The 15,860-nt window shown below is 52.7% G+C and overlaps 1 protein-coding gene across 1 annotated transcript; it reads left to right on the top strand.

Annotated features, from left to right (window-relative positions):
• Positions 1-844: 844 nt before the first annotated feature.
• Positions 845-15,590, top strand: ARMC7 (armadillo repeat containing 7). Its single transcript, XM_088829349.1, has 3 exons — positions 845-1,233; positions 1,329-1,472; positions 14,951-15,590. Exons 1-3 carry the CDS (start codon positions 1,143-1,145, stop codon positions 15,310-15,312), a joined length of 597 nt encoding a protein of 198 aa, XP_088685475.1. The 5' UTR covers positions 845-1,142; the 3' UTR covers positions 15,313-15,590.
• The last annotated feature ends 270 nt before the right edge of the window (positions 15,591-15,860 follow it).

Below are 15,860 nucleotides of genomic sequence, written 5' to 3'. Positions count from 1 at the left end.
GGCTGTGGCAAGCTGGAGTGTGGCAGTCACTTTGTCCTTGCACAAGGCCCTTGCCCTCCAGAAACTCACAGCCTAAGCCGCTTCCATCCCCACGTTTTCAAGCACGCTGGAGTCCGAGAGGGCCACCTTCCTCCCTGGAGCTCTGTCACCTGCCCCCTTCCTGAGAAACTCTGAGAGAGGACTACATACAAGGGCTTCAGCATTCTGGGCTCCCCACAACCCAGAAAGCCACCTAAGTGGTATTTCTGGGGTCCGATGGTGCTGCCCCTGGCGCGCCCCGCCACCTGGCAGGCTCAGCTCGAGATTGGGGAGCAGAGGATGCCAGGCTCGCTGACTTGGTTTCATCTTGGCATCGCCGCGGGCATACAGGGTCATAGTTGCCCCACCAGGGATCCAATCGTGTCCCCTCCACTGGGAGCACAGTCTTAATTACTGAACCGCCAGGGGAAGTCCTCACTGGGCTTTTGGGGACCAGAAGGTAGTGTCAGAAGACCCCCAGAGGGGACACAAGGAGCAGTCGCTCGCGTTTCCAGGGCGCCCCTTGATGGTGGAGGGGCGGGGACTGCGGCCCATCGCCAAGCGCGGGGGCATCTGAAGGTGCTTCTACCCCGACAGTCCCCCACGCAGGCGACCCCCGGAACTTCTGAGCTCCTAGGGGCTCGCCTCAACACAACCGCAGGCTTCAGTTAACACTTCCATCAAGTGGCGGATCGCCGCCAGCAAGAGACAAAACGCTGGAAGCAGGCAGCGCAGGCACGCCGAGCTCAGCGACGGCCCCGCCCACCGCCTCGTCGCCCCGCCCCTTCCGCCCTCTGGGCGTGGCTAAGTGCCGCTTCCCCCGGAAGTCCGGAACCAGGCCGAACGTCCCGCCCAGCTGGGAGCTGTCCTTCCCTCTTACGGGTGGGTCCTCGTCTCCTGCTCCCCGACTTAGGTGTTCAGTCCCAGCTCCTACGAGGTCCTGAGTCTCCATCGCGTCTCCCACAGCCCAGTCTCAGCTGCACGCTGCTGCAGAGCCTGGAGCCAGGAAGGGAACCTGTTTCCCCTCCCCGGCCCCGCGGAACCAGGTGGGGTCCTCGCCCCGCTCCCCGGCCTCGCCTTCCACACTCTCCCGCCCGCTCCCCGGGGCCCCTCGCCTCCCGCCCATGGCCCAGAAGCCGAAGGTAGACCCCCACGTCGGTCGACTGGGGTACCTGCAGGCGCTGGTCACGGAATTCCAGGAGACGCAGAGCCAAGGTGAGCGCCTCGGGGTGGGGGGCGGGGGGCCGGGCTGGGGTCCGGCCGCGACCGCCGCCGCGGCCCTGGCGCCACTGCCCGCTTCTCCATCGCAGACGCCAAAGAGCAAGTGCTGGCCAACCTCGCCAACTTCGCCTATGACCCCGGTAACTACCAGTATCTGCGGCAGCTGCAGGTGTTGGATTTATTCCTCGATTCGCTGTCGGAGGAGAATGAGACCCTGGTGGAGTTTGCTATGGGTAAGGATGGGCCGGTCTCCTAGGTGCGTGATGAGGTAACGAGTTAGAAGTGAGTTGTTGGGAAAGGGCTCTCTTAGGGCCTAACTTAGGCCGTCTCTCAGCAGCGAAGGCAGACTTTGGTAGTGTCTGTAATGCCTCCGCGGCCCACACAGTGTACAGGTTCACAGGTTGCTTAAGTCTGGCCTGGAACCCACGCCCAGGACCGTTTCTTGAGAGTCCCTTATACTGCAAGGAGATCCAACCAGTCCATTCTAAAGGAGATCAATCCTGGATGTTCATTGGAGGGACTGATGCTAAAGCTGAAACTGCAATACTTTGGCCACCTCATGCGACGAGTTGACTCACTGGAAAAGATTCTGATGCTGGGAAAGGTTGGGGGCGGGAGGAGAAGGGGACGACGGAGAATGAGATGGCTGGATGGCATCACCGACTCTGTGGACATGAATTTGAGTGTACTCCGGGAGTTGGTGATGGACAGGGAGGCCTGGCGTGCTGTAATTCATGGGGTCGCAGAGAGTCGGACACGACTAAGCCACTGAACTGAACTGAACTGAACCTTCCCTCTTGGTTAGAGGTAAGATCATAAATGGGAATGGATTGAAGCCCCTTGGAGGGGGGAAAAAAAGTTGAGCGCTCTTTTAAAACCTCTTTATCTTATGTTTCACCATCAAGAGAAATAGCAGTCACTCGGAAGGGCTTATGGCACCTGTAGTTGTTCTGGCCTCAGACCTATTGAATTATTCACCCAACAGGTGTTTGTTGGGCGGGTACTGTGTGAGCAAAGTATTGTTCTAAATGCTGGTGAGATGGCCAACAAGTTGGGAAAAGATCTTTGCCCTCAGGGAATTTACATTCTAGTAGAGGGAGACAGCGGAGAAGGCAATGGCAAGCCACTCCAGTACTCTTGCCTGGAAAATCCCATGGATGGAGGAGCCTGGTAGGCTGCAGTCCATGGGGTCGCTAAGGGTCGGACATGACTGAGCGACTTGACTTTCACTTTTCACTTTCACACATTGGAGAAGAAAATGGCAACCCACTCCAGTGTTCTTGCCTGGAGAATCCCAGGGATGGGGGAGCCTGGTGGGCTTCCGTCCATGGGGTCACACAGAGTCGGACACGACTGAAGTGACTTAGCAGCAGCAGCAGCAGAGGGAGACAGAGGTTAAAGCGTCTGCCTGCGATGCAGGAGACCCGGGTTCGATCCCTGGGTCGGGAAGATCCCCTGGAGAAGGAAACGGTAACCCACTCCAGTATTCTTGCCTGGAGAATCCCATGGACGGAGAAACCTGGTAGGCTACAGTCCATGGGGTCTCAAAGAGTCCGACACGACTGAACCATGAAACAGAACGGAACGGAGAGGGAGACACATGGTTGACACACTAAAAAGCTGAGGCGCTGAAGAAAACAGGCTGATGAAGAAGAGCAAGGGGAGGAAGGGACTACTTCTGGTTTGGCCCTGGCCGGAAGGCACAGGCCGGGCCAAGACCCCAGAGCAGGAGGAGCCAGAAGGAAGGCTGATGTGGCACCATTGTGGTGATGAAGCCCAGAGTGGTACTCAGTGAGAGAGAGGGCTTTAGTGCTGCTAAATTAGAAAGCATCTCGCACCAGTTTACAGGTATTCAGATCTAGGCACTGGGCGGGAGTTTGGAGTTTATTCTGAGGGCAAACCAACATTCCTGGGACTTGCCTAGTGGTCCAGCAATTAGGACTTTGCTATTCCACTGTTGGGGCAGCGGGTTCCATCCCTGGTTAGGGAACTGAGATCCAGCAAAAAGCAAACAAAACCAATATTCTTTTTGCAGTGTGTGTCTTTAAAAAAGAACATTTCTCTGCATAGTGAAAGGACGCTTACCTTCATAGGGAATGAACTTAATAATTCCATTGTCACCAAATACCCAGTTAGGCAGACTTCTCTAATAGTTCCCAAGTGGACATTTTTTGTTGTTGTTCTGTATAAACCGGGATCCATGCTCTTAATCTGATTGTTATGTTCCTTAGATCTCAATCTCTCACTCTCTTTTAAAATAAACTTGGTATTTTATAACAGTTTTAGAAAAATTGCGAAGGTAAAACAGAGTTTCTATGTATGCACACCGAGTTTACTTATTACCGTCTTACATTAGTATGGTACTTGTTAAAATTAATAAGCCAATATCTACAGTCCTGTCTAACTCTTTGCAGCCCCATGGGCTGTAGCCTGCCAGACTCCTCTGTCCATGGGGTTTCCCAGACAAGAATACTGGAGTGGGTTGCCGTTTCTTCTCCAGGGGATCTTCCCGACCCAGGGACAGAACCTGCGTCTCCTGCACTGGCAGACAGATTCTTTGCCACTGAGCCACCTGGGTACCCCTATTATTATTAACTGAAGTTCATACTTTGTTCCAATTTCCTTAGTTTTTCCTTCATAACCTTTTACTGTTTCAGGATTCCACCCAAGATACTATGTTAGATTTAGGCTCCTTTGGGCTGTGCCAGTTTTAGACTTTTTGTGAATGACCTTGGCAGTTTTAGGAAGTACTGGTCAGGTATTTTGTAGGTTTTCCTTCAGCTGGGAATTGCCTGACATTTTTCTCGTTATTAGAATGGGATATGGGTTTTGGGAACAGTGACCACAGAGGTAAATGGTAAAAGGCCATGATATATCTCCTCCAACTGAAACTATTTTGGGAGGTGGAGGGGAGTGCTTCCCATGTGGGATCTTAGTTCCCTGAGCAAGGATCGAACCTATGCCCCCTGCAGTGGCAGTGCTGAGTGTTAACCACTGGACCACTAGGGCCTCGACTCTGCAGAAAACTTTGCTAAAAAGAGCAGTCAGCCAAGGTGAGTTTTTACAGGATCAGGAAGGACCTTTCCCAAGGCAGGAGCCCTCTGAGATGCCAGCCCACTGAGCTGGGGGCTTCCAGGGTGGGTGACCAAGCCCTGGCCCTAGAGTCCACGGTCCCCACTTCACTTCGTCGCTGATCCTTGTGGATGAGTCCTATTTCTTCTGAGCTTCGTTTCCTCATCTGAGCCTTGCCTGCCTCGCAGGACTGCTGTGGGGAGCAGAGCTGTCATGTTTGTGTGTCTGTGAAGGCACTTTGTCTAGAATCGTTCGTATCCTTATCACCAGTTTTCCTCTTCACAGCCGCTTTTTCCTTCTCTTTTTCTCCTTCTTTCTAAGGTCCCCAATCCCAGGAGCAGCAGCTTTCTTAGCACAGAATCCCTCCCTGGGGTCCTCTGCAGATGAAATTTCTTTTCTTGTTTATTGTGCATAAATTGGAGGTCCCAGTGGTGCTTAGAAGCCTGTTTTGTTCCTCTTTTCGTTTCCTTTCCTGTTAATGTCTGTGGCGCTACACTGTCAGTGCTTATCCTGGGCTGTGCTTTGTAGCTTTGAATCTTCTCTCTCTGGTGGCAGGTCTGAGATCGTGATCTCCATGAGGTCAGAGTGCTTTGCTTATGTTTGTCTTGAATGCTCAGACTTTTTGGTCTGGGAAGAGGGGATGGAGCAAGTGCGTGCATGCACGCAGAGTCCTGCCCCTTCCTTGGGGCTGGCGCCCTGAGTGGGGCTGGTTCTGGAACAACTACTCGGTAAGATTGCCCATGGCCACGGTTTGGCAGAATCAGACCCAGTGTTGGTTTGTTGGCGCAGAAGAGAATGAGTTTGGTAGGAGCAGGGCTTTGGGGTCAGGCAGGCCTGGGTTCAAGTCCTCACTCCGTGACTTAACTCTGGGCATGTGACTTCCCTTCTCCTATCGTCAGTCAGGTGGGCAGGATCAGTACCTGCCTCACAGAGTTGTTGAGAATTAAATGAGCTAAAGTGCCTGCAGCTGCATGGTCTCCTGCTATCCAGACCCCTTTGAGGATAAGCAGTTCTTCATCTCCCAGAGACTGAAGTGGGATAGTGTCTCATGACCCATCTGTTCCAGGGCTTTGTTCCTTCTGGAAAAGATCACTGAGTGATAGAAAAAGGTATGAAAGTTGACCCCTAGCCTCACAATGGGTGTCCAGGCAGTATTAGGAGGACGTACCCAAGGAGATCCAACCAGTCCATCCTAAAGGAGATCAGTCCTGGGTGTTCATTGGAAGGACTGATGCTAAAGCTGAAACTGCAATACTTTGGCCACCTCATGCGACGAGTTGACTCACTGGAAAAGAGTCTGATGCTAGGAAAGGTTGGGAGTCTGATGCTAGGGAGGAGAAGGGGACGACAGAGAATGAGATGGCTGGATGGCATCACCGACTCTGTGGACATGAGTTTGAGTGAACTCCGGGAATTGGTGATGGACAGGGAGGCCTGGCGTGCTGTGATTCATGGGGTCGCAGAGAGTCGGACACGACTGAGCGACTGAACTGAACTGAACTGAACCCCTGGGCGATGGGCACTGGGTCAGAGGATGGGAAGTGGGTGGATTATCAGGAACCAGATGCAAAGCCAGGATCTTAGTAAACACCCAAATGAGTGAAAGGATTCCACGCTCATGCCCCAGATAAAACCTCTGGCAGGCTTTGGCATCAGTTTGAGAGCATTGGCCTGAAGCACCACTGGTGGAATCTGTCTTACCTGCTGTGTGTGCACACCTGCACCATTCCAGATGCTGTGTGGAGATGTAAACAAGCCAGGAGATAACTCTCTGCTTCCATGAAAACTGAATCCTAGGATATCACAGAATACTTGACAGTTTTGTTACCAAAACAGAGTTCAAGTAGGAGGCACCTCCCACACAGTTCAGGTTAAATCCTTTTTCCTGTGTTCTATTTCCTGCAATACTCGTAGCTGCCACTAGATGGTGGTGGTGTACTGAAAAAGACTGGTGGATGACTTCTGAGCCGCCTCTCTGGAAAACAGTGTCTAGTGTAATTGAAGCGAGGCATGCCCCCTGATCCAGCAGTTACATTCACAGGGCTAGGTCCAGGCACGTGTAGACACATAGGCAAAAATGTCACCAGCGGTATTGTCTGTAATAGCCCCAGCCTGCAATCAGTCAACGCTGGGATGAATATCAATATTGTGGATATTCATACTACTTAGCAAGGTAAATGAACAATCTGCACGGCTCCCTGTAATTTTGTGTTAAGCACATGATGCTAGACACGTAATAATATGTACAGCATGCTTCCATTTCTATAAAATCCAGAAAGAGGCAGAACTGAATTATAGCGTTTAGAAGCAGGTGTGTGGTTAAAAAAAAGATTATTTGGAAGATCCTGGGAACTCCCTGGTGGTCCAGTGGTTAGGACTCGGTGCTTTCACTCTCATGGCCTAGGTTCAGTCCCTGATGGGACAGCTAAGATCCACAAGCCACACAGGAAATAAAAGGTCCTGTTTATTACGAGTCGGGAAGGGGTTCACCTCTGCGAGGGAGAATTCAATCAGGAAGGAATGTGCAGAGGCGCTGGACGGCTGACTGTGCTTCAGTGCTGGACCTCAGCGCTGGTTACATGGACGCTTGCGTCCTCACTGTTCACCCCTGTCTGTGTGTGCCAGCCCTTTCTCTGTGTGTGGGTTGCAGGTGTGCCCTAGGCCACTCTCGGGGGCTGTAAACCGGGGCGTGCCTGGTCCACGTCTCCTGCGTGCCAGAGAGGAGTCTTACACGTTATCTGATCCTCTCTGCCCGTTTTACTGATAAAGAAACTCGGGCTTGAAAAATGGAGTTGCTTGCTCGGCTCTCCTGAGTCTGCAGGGGCGTTCCCGGGATTTTTAGCTAGCTCCGCCCACCACAGAGCCCTAGCTCCATCCGCCGAACTCTGGGGTCCCCGGGGAACCTCCTCCTCTCATTGGTCCTTGAGGGTCCTGGGATCACACATCTTTCGGCTTGAAAAAAACCTCCCCAGCCCGCCACTAGTGACAGGAAAGAGCTGAAGTTGAGGTTCTCGTCCCATCAGTCCCTCCCGCGCCGCCTGGGAAGGCTGGCTCCAGGCACCTCTGCCCTCCCTCCCTGACTGCCAGAGACCTGTCCCCTCTTGCTTTCAGCTCTAGGCACAAGCAGCGTGTGCCTGTGTGTTTTATTCATGTCTGTGAATATATAACGGAGTCACCCCGTACAGAGTTCAAAAGGGCAGGTGGTAAACTGTAACTGTAGCCTTTTCTGGAGGCAGCCACTGTTACCACTTTCTTGTGTATCCTCCCAGAGATATTTGCAGGAAATATAAACAAATCCGTATATGTTTGTACGTATGGCCTGGCGTGCTATGATTCATGGGGTCGCGGAGAGTCGGACACGACTGAGCGACTGAACTGACTAACTGACTGATACCATGTATACATTGTCTGTCTTACGCATGCGGTAGTGTACTATATCTATATTCCGCTCCCCCCGCCTTTTTTTTTTAAATTTATTTGGCTGTGCTGGGTCTTAGTTGTTGGATGTGGGATCTAGTTCCCTGACCTGGGATCCAGTATGGCCCCGAACATTGGGAGCTCAGAATCTTAACCACTCACTGGACTACCAGGGAAGTCCCTTAAAAGAAACAAACAAACAGGAAAAACCTTAGCGCCACCTATTGGCACACGTGCAGTGTCAGCCCTTAAAGAGCTGCCTGATTGTAAACACTGCATGATGTCTTATCAGCGTGATGGGACGGGACTGAGGATGGCCTTTTAGGCTGTTTCCATTTTGCTCTCACAGGCGGTGCTGCTTATTGGTATATCATCTCTCACTTGCTGGAATGGCCCTGTATAATAAAATTCTAAAATTGAAGTCTAGGTCAGAAACGCAAAAAGCCATGATTTTTTAAAAAATTTTTCTTTTCTTTTTTTTTTAGATTATACAAAACATATCAATCAAATCAAAACTGTATCACCCTGTGTTTTTAGAGAAGTCTCACTACCATCCTGGTCTGTTCCCCTCTGTTCCCCTCTCATGGACTCAGCAGATGTGAACATATACATATGTGTGTATTTGTCTCCTGCCTGCTTACATATAATAGTAGCTTTGTCTGTATGCCGTTTGCCCCTTGAGTGTCCATCCTGAAATGTCAGAACCATTCTCAAGAGAACGTGTCCCACTCTTTGCGACCCCATGGACTGCAGCACGCCAGGCCTCCCTGTCCATCACCAACTCCCGGAGTCTACCCAGACTCATGTCCATTGAGTTGGTGATGCCATCCAATCATCTCATCCTCTGTCATCCCCTTCTCCTGCCTTCCATCTTTCCCAGCATCAGGCTCTTTTCTAATGAGTCAGTTCTTCACATCAGGTTGCCAAGGCATTGGAGTTTCAGCCTCAGCATCAGTCCTTCCAGTGAACACTCAGGACCGATCTCCTTTAGGACTGGTTATGGGTGTTTGTGTGTGCACGCTTAGTTGCTGAGTCGTGTCTGACTCTTCGTGTCCCCGTGGACTGTAACCCTCCAGGCTCCTTTGTCCCTGGGATTCTCCAGGCAAGAATATTGAGTGGGTTGCCATTCCCTTCTCCAGGGGATCTTCCCAACCCAGGGGTTGAACCCAGGTCTCTTCCACTGCAGGCAGACTCTTTACCATCTGTGCCACCAGGGAAGACCACCTCAAGATATTGGGTTGGCCAAAAAGTTCATTTGGGTTTTTCCACAAGATATTATGGAAAACATGGGGACTTCCCTGTGGTCCACTGGCTAAGACTCTGAGCTCCCAAGTGCAGGGTTCCAGGGTTTGACCCCTGGTTGGGGAACTAGATCCCACATGCTGCAACTAAAGAACTAAAGCTCTCACAGGATGCAGCTGAAGAATGAAAGATCCCACATGCCACACCTAAGACCAGGCAGAGCCAAAAAGAAGAAGATGTTGTGGAAAGCATAACACGTTACGGACGTTTTGACCAACCCAATACTAAAGTTAAACCCCGAAACAAATAGTCCCTAGTGAAGATTTTGACTTGGGATTGACTGCGGCCAGCCCAGTGCCCTGGGGCGGGCGGGTGCTCAGACACTACCTCTCCAGCCAGTGTCTCCAAGGACTCGCCCAGCCCTCCAGGGCGCCAGGTGCTGCCTCAGCACTCCTCAGCATGCCAGGACAGTGCTGGGGCCGTCCTGTCCCTCCCCGCACCGATGCCCTGCTTGCTGCATGACTTGAGATCCCCTGCCTGGCCTTGCTGAGCCGCAGCTTTCTCCTCCCACATGGCACCCGTCCTCCTTCACCCGCCCTGGGCTTTCTGTGGCCCCGTCCAGACGGGCCCTGCCTTTGCCCCTTGTTCTCTTTCTCTCTGCCCTGCCTGGTTTGTCCAAAACACATTCATCCACCAGTCCGAACTTGTTCTCCTTTCTGTGTGGTAACCAGCCTTTAAATTGCAGCAGGATCAGCATATAGTGAATTGCACACGGTTTAAGTGTCAGTTTGATGATTTTTTTTTTTTGGCTGCACCGCACGGCGTGGGGGATCCTAGTTTCCCAACCAGAGATCGAGACCTGAGACCCCTGCAGTGAAAGTGTGGATTCTTAACCACTGGACCACAGGGAAGTCCCAGATTGACGATTTTTCAAGTTCATTGAGGTGTATGTACATCTGTGTAACCAGCACTTAAATCAAGATACAGAATATTACCATCTCCCCGAAAGGATCCCTCATACCCTCTGCCGGTTAGTGTCTTCCACCCTGAGGTAACCACTGTTCTAACCTTTAGCCCCATGGATTTGTTTTGCCTGTTCTTGAACTTCAGGTAAGTGGATTGGTACAGGCTTCTTTGAATTGCCTCTCTGTTTTTCACTCAACATAATGTTTCTGAGGTAACAATGCAAATTGTTACAGTATCAGTAGCTCCTGTCTTTGTATGAATAGGCCACAAGTTGTTCATCCAGTCACCCACTGGTGGAGCTCTGAATTATTTATAGAGCCTTTATGAGTAAAGCTGTTATGATAATTTTAAAGATTTTATTTACTTGTGGCTGTGGGGATCTTCGTTGCTCCCCGGGCTTTTGTCTAGTTGCACTGAGCGGGGACTACTCTCTAGTTGCCGGGCGAGGGCTTCTCATTGCAGTGGCTTCTTTGGTTGCTGAGCACTGGCTCCAGGGCATGTAGGCTTCAGTAGCTGCGGCTCGAGGGCTCAGTATTTCCAGCTCCGCACTCCAGAGCACAGGCTCGGTAGCGTGTGCATGGGCTTATTTGCCCCCCAGCGTGTGGAATCGTCCCAGATCAGGACTGAACCCGTGTCTTCTGCATTGGCGGGAGGCTTCTTCAGCACTGAGCCACGAGGAAAGCCCGTCATGACCACTTGCATATCAGTTCTTGTATGCATTGGGTTCTCGTTTGTCTCAGGTAGATTTCTTACATGTATGCACTCTTTTTTTCTCAGATCTGGGGAGAAGTGGCATTGCTGAGTCACAGGGTAGATGTATGGGCTTTGCGGGTAGCTCGGTGGTAAGGAATCTTCCTGCCGATGCAGGAGATGTGGGTTTGAACCCTGGGTCAGGAAGAACCCCTGGAGGAGGAAATGGCAACCCACTCCAGTATTCTTGCCTGGAAAATTCCACGGACAGAAGAGCCTGGTGGGCTACAGTCCATGCGGCCTCAGAGTCGGACACAACTGAGTTTGCGTACGCATTCATGTATATACGTACACACACACCCACACACACGGTAGATGTATGTTCTGCTGTGTTCAGTTCAGTTCAGTCGCTCAGCCGTGTCTGACTCTGCGACCCCACGAATCACAGCACACCAGGCCTCCCTGTCCATCACCAACTCCCAGAGTTCACTCAAACTCATGTCCATCAAGTCGGTGATGCCATCCAGCCATCTCATTCTCTGTCGTCCCCTTCTCCCGCCCCCAATACCAAATAGTTTTCCAGTGTAATTACGACATGTACACTCCTCACCACCAGCGCACGAGAGTTCCAGTAGTTCTGCCAGCACTTACTATTGTCAGTCTCTTTTTGTTTTCCGTTAGGACAGGTGTATAGGGGCCTCTTGCTGTGGTTTTAATTTTCATTTCTCTGATAAGGAATGTCGAGCACATTTTTCGTATATTGGCCCTTTTGTGCAGTTTGTCTAAGTCTTTTGTTCATTCTTTTTTTTTTTTTTTTTTTTACTGTGTTGTTCATCTTTTATTGATATGAAGGAGTTCTTTAAATATCCTGGATATGAGTTCTCTGTCAGAATCTATGAATATTTTCTTCTTTTGTTTTTTTCCTTTTTTTTCCCCCTTCTTTGGTATGAAGAAAAGAAGCGAAGGTGGTGAGGAGAGGGCCTCCTGGGGAGGGGGACTGATTAGGGTGGTCAAGGAAGGCTCTGAGAAGAGGTAACATCTTGCTGGACCTTTTTTATTTTTTTGGCTGCACTCCATGGTTTTCGGGGTTTCAGTTCCCCGCCCGGGGATAAAGGCTGGGCCCACAGCAGTAAGAGCAGAGTCCTGAGCACTGGACGGTCAGGGAGTCCCCGGACTTGGTTTGTTTTAATTGCAATTTTATGACACATTTGGTGTCCTTTTTTCCTCCTTAACCTTATATAGCGAGCGTTTTCCTGAATGACCTGTTTTTCTTAAAACGTGATTTTTAGAACTGTGTAATGTTTCATCACGCGGATGTACCCCGCTTTCTCTAAGCGGTTCGCTGTTGCTGGGCCTTCTTTAGGACGCTTCCAGACTCCATGGTGCTCTTTTTCCACAGCCCTCCTTAGTTCTTTAGGGCCGGTGCACCGAGGTGGGCTCCGAGGAAAACTCAGAGCGGCTGCGGCTTCTCTTCAACTCCTGGGGGTCTTTTGGCTCCTTCTCGGGCGCTCCTGCTCAGCCTTTTTATCCCTGAAGCCCTTCTATTTCCAGAATTTCACTGCTCATTTTCATCTTCCACGGTTGCTGCCAGCAAGGCTGAGGGGCTTAAAGAGTTCCCTGCTTGGGGTGGGGACCCAGCAGCTGGTGAGCGCTGGCAGCCCCCCGATCCATCCCTGGAGGCTTCCCAGGCCTGTATATGGAGGAGGTGGGGCTGGCTGTTGGGAGGCCGCCTCCCGCACCCATTCTCCTGCAGATGCCCTCTGATTATCCCATGACGGAGCCCTGCCCAGGCACACCTGGACACGATGATGACTCACAAACCAGAGAGTGACTCGGGCTTTTCACCATATCACCCTTGAGAGCAAAGTCCCGTCCCCCACCCCCAAGCTGAGTCCGCAGTGTGGGTAGGAGGCTGCAGCTCCACTCAACTCAGAAGAGATGGTGCCACTGTGTGTGAAAAGCTGGGGTCCTGCCGGGGCGTTTCCGCTTGTCCTTGTGCCCGGCTGAGCCTGGTGTCCGCCCATGGTAGGATTAGTTGTTCTAATGGCTTCTACAGGGACACCCTTTCCCCTGGGAGTGTCAGCGGGCTCCCCATCTTCTGAGACTTTGGGCAAGTTACTCAATGGCCTCAGATTCTTTCTTGCAGGTGGGGGTGGTGATGACTCTTGCTCTGTGGGGCTCAGTCATGTGCCCAGCATGTTTGTCCCCAGCAGGAATGCACAGTTGCAGGCCCCCGGGATTCAGAGGTAAATGACTGCCATGTGGTGCCCAGTGATGGGGACAGACCACAAGTAAAGAGTGTGGTGGGAAAGGAGGCCCCAGGCTGAGCTAAGGGCTCCACTGGAGTGACCGGAGAGGTGGGCAGGGACCCTGCACCAGTGCCTCTCCTTCTGGGGCCGCCCCTCAGAGGCCCCCTGTCGGTGAGATCCCAGAACCGCAGATGTCCCAGGTGGGCAGGGTCTCGGGGAGCCATCCCGTCCAGCCTCCCGACCATCTGCACTGCAGCCGTTTCCTGCTGCTCACCGCTTTACAGTCCTTCTAACAAATGTTTGTAGAGCGCACCCTGTACCAAGCACCCAGGATGTGGGAATAAGACAGCCTGGGTCTTGACCTCTGGGAATGTATCCTTCTTGTGGGGCTCAGGGGTCAGTGAGCAAGAAAAAGCCATGTTGATCAGTCAAAGTTCTAAGCATGCGAAGAAAATGAAACAAGGTGATGAAGGAAGTGCCTGGACGCGGCAGGGTGTGGCTTATGTGGTGGTCCAGGAAAACCTCACTGTCCAGGGAGCAGTGACATGCTGGTTACCAGCAGAAGCATGTCAGGACTTCCCTGGTGATCCAGTGGTTAGAGCTTCCAGTGCATGGGGGGCACAGTTCAATCTTGCTTAGGCACTTAAGATCCTGCATGCCACATGGTATGACCAATAAAAGAAACAAGAATAGAAAAAAAACAAGAGGGTGGCACCATGTGAAGATCCTAGAAGGGAGTGTGAACTTTATTCCAGGTGCAGTGGGAAGTCCCTGGAAGTTGAGTGGATGGAACCTTTATAAGCTTCCCTTCAGCGGGACCCAGACTGAGCCAGGTACTGCTCAGGAGCAGGTGGCTGAACCTGGAGGAGGAGGTCTTTGCCAGCCCTGCGCCCCACCTTGCTGCGTCTATCCCCTCTTGCTGGGAAAGACGTCCCGGTTGGGCTGGAGGCTGCGAGAAGCCAGAGCCTCTGCCAGTTTCTAGAGAGGCGGGGGAAGTGGGTGGGCTGTCAGTCACTCCTCATTGGCTGCGCAGGGCTGGGCGGCTGTGTTATGCAAATGAGCTGGAAGCTGGTCTTCTGTTTGGAGTAGGAACCCAAGGGTGGGGGTGCTCTGATGGCAGGAAGCTCACCCAGGAGCCACAGGAAGTCGGCTTCCCACACCCAGGGCTCTGGGCTGGCGGGAGATTACAAGGTCAGGCCACACTACATGAGCGGTGGTGGGTTCTTCCATCCAGAACCACAGGTCTCTTCACTCTGCCCTTTTCTCTTAATCCCCCAGAATCCTAGCAACAGTGATGGCTTGAGGGAGGGGGCGTGGTGGCGGTAGATGATATTTAACCTCTTAATTATGTTGTATCCATAAAATGGTAAAAGGGTTGACTGCATGCCATGATTGTGGATTTATTGGTGTGGAGAGGTGTTCACAGGACATGGTTAAATAAAAGCATCTGGCTTACAAAACAGTAAGCAGAGGATCACATTGTTATCAGGTATATGGAGTCACATATTTAAATATTGTGGGATGAAAAGCAAATATCAAGTGGGTGGTAGGATTGAGATGGCTTATACTTTGCCTTCTTGACAGTTTTATTGTGGTATAACTGACATGTGATAAACTTTACATAAGTAAAGGGGGCAACTTGATACGTTTTGATGTATGTGTACACCTGTGAAACAATCGCCTTACATATGTGTATGTGTGTGCATATGTGTGTGTGCGTGCATATATGTATTGTGGTCATGCATCTGGGATCTTAGTTCCCCGGCTAGGGACCGAACCAGGCCCTCAGCAGGGAAAGCGTGGAGCCCTAACCCTGGACCACCAGGGAGTTCCCAGGAAAGCATGAAACTGGCCGAACCGAGAGGGAGAAGGTTCAGTGCCCACCTCCAGAAGGCTGGGCCGTAGCAGGCAAGCCTGTCTGGAACCTAAGCGAGGGCTGGAGATCCGGTGGGCTTCGGGTCCCTTGTCCCTGGGCCAGCTTCTCAGGGGCCTGGCTCTTCCCTGGGACTTCTCTGGGAGGAGAGGGCGGAGGAGGCCCAGGGCTGAGGCCTCAGAGTCCGCTTGCTCTTCCCCAGGTGGCCTCTGCAACCTGTGCGCCGACAGGGCCAACAGGGAGCACATCCTGCAAGCGGGGGGCGTCCCCCTCATCGTCAACTGCCTGTCCAGCCCCAGCGAGGAGACCGTACTGTCCGCCGTGACCGCGCTCATGGGCCTGGGCTCGCCCGGCGCGCACCCCCACCCCGAGCTGACGGCCCGGCCCGTGGTCCAGTGCATGCTGCGCTTCTCCCTGTCGGCCAGCGCCCGGCTCCGAAACCTGGCCCAGATCTTCCTGGAAGACTTCTGCTCCCCCAGCCAGGTGGCCGAGGCCCGCAGCTGGCGAGCGGATGCCGCCCTGGGGATCCCCCTGCCGAGGGCGGAGGCCCCACAGCAGCCCTGACCCGCTGCCCGCCGGAGGAGACTGAAACCTGCTGGGGGCTCAGGGAGAGGGGGCGGCGGCCCGCCCAGCGCGCGCCTTCCCCGCTAACGGCGCCCGCTCGGCCGTCTTCAAGGTGCGTTTTCTCGGCACGGCAGGTATTTGCACTGTGATGAGCGGCCCCAGACGAGTGAGGAAGCCAGGCCTTGAGACTCGAGGATGGGCAAGTCAAAGATGCTGCCGTTTTCACGGGCCACTGCGCTCAACCTCGTTGAGAGGCCCTTGTGCTGGCCCACCCCACCCGCGCCGGGTCCCACCCTCGCGGAGGAAGCAGCGCGGTCCCTGGACGTGGAGGCTTCGCAGAAGGCGTTTCTTCTGAGGAACACCTGGGCCTGGAGCTTAGGAGACTTGCCTGAGCTTGAGGAAGGAAGCATTTTCTCCTAACAGGTGTCTGGAGTCATTTTGAGACGCAGAAATGAGAAGCCTTGTTGTTCAAACTATATCGCGGCTCCGGGAAGCTGAGGGTGGTGTCGTACCCCTATCTGTGGAGGCTGGGTACCTGCCCCACAAGC

This window comes from Moschus berezovskii, chromosome 20 (genome assembly GCF_049115385.1).
Source record: "Moschus berezovskii isolate FMDL1 chromosome 20, NW_MosBer_1.0, whole genome shotgun sequence".
NCBI classification, from domain to species: Eukaryota; Metazoa; Chordata; class Mammalia; order Artiodactyla; family Moschidae; genus Moschus; species Moschus berezovskii.
Note: the sequence above shows the minus strand (reverse complement) of the source record. Positions and strands in the feature narration are given on the sequence as shown.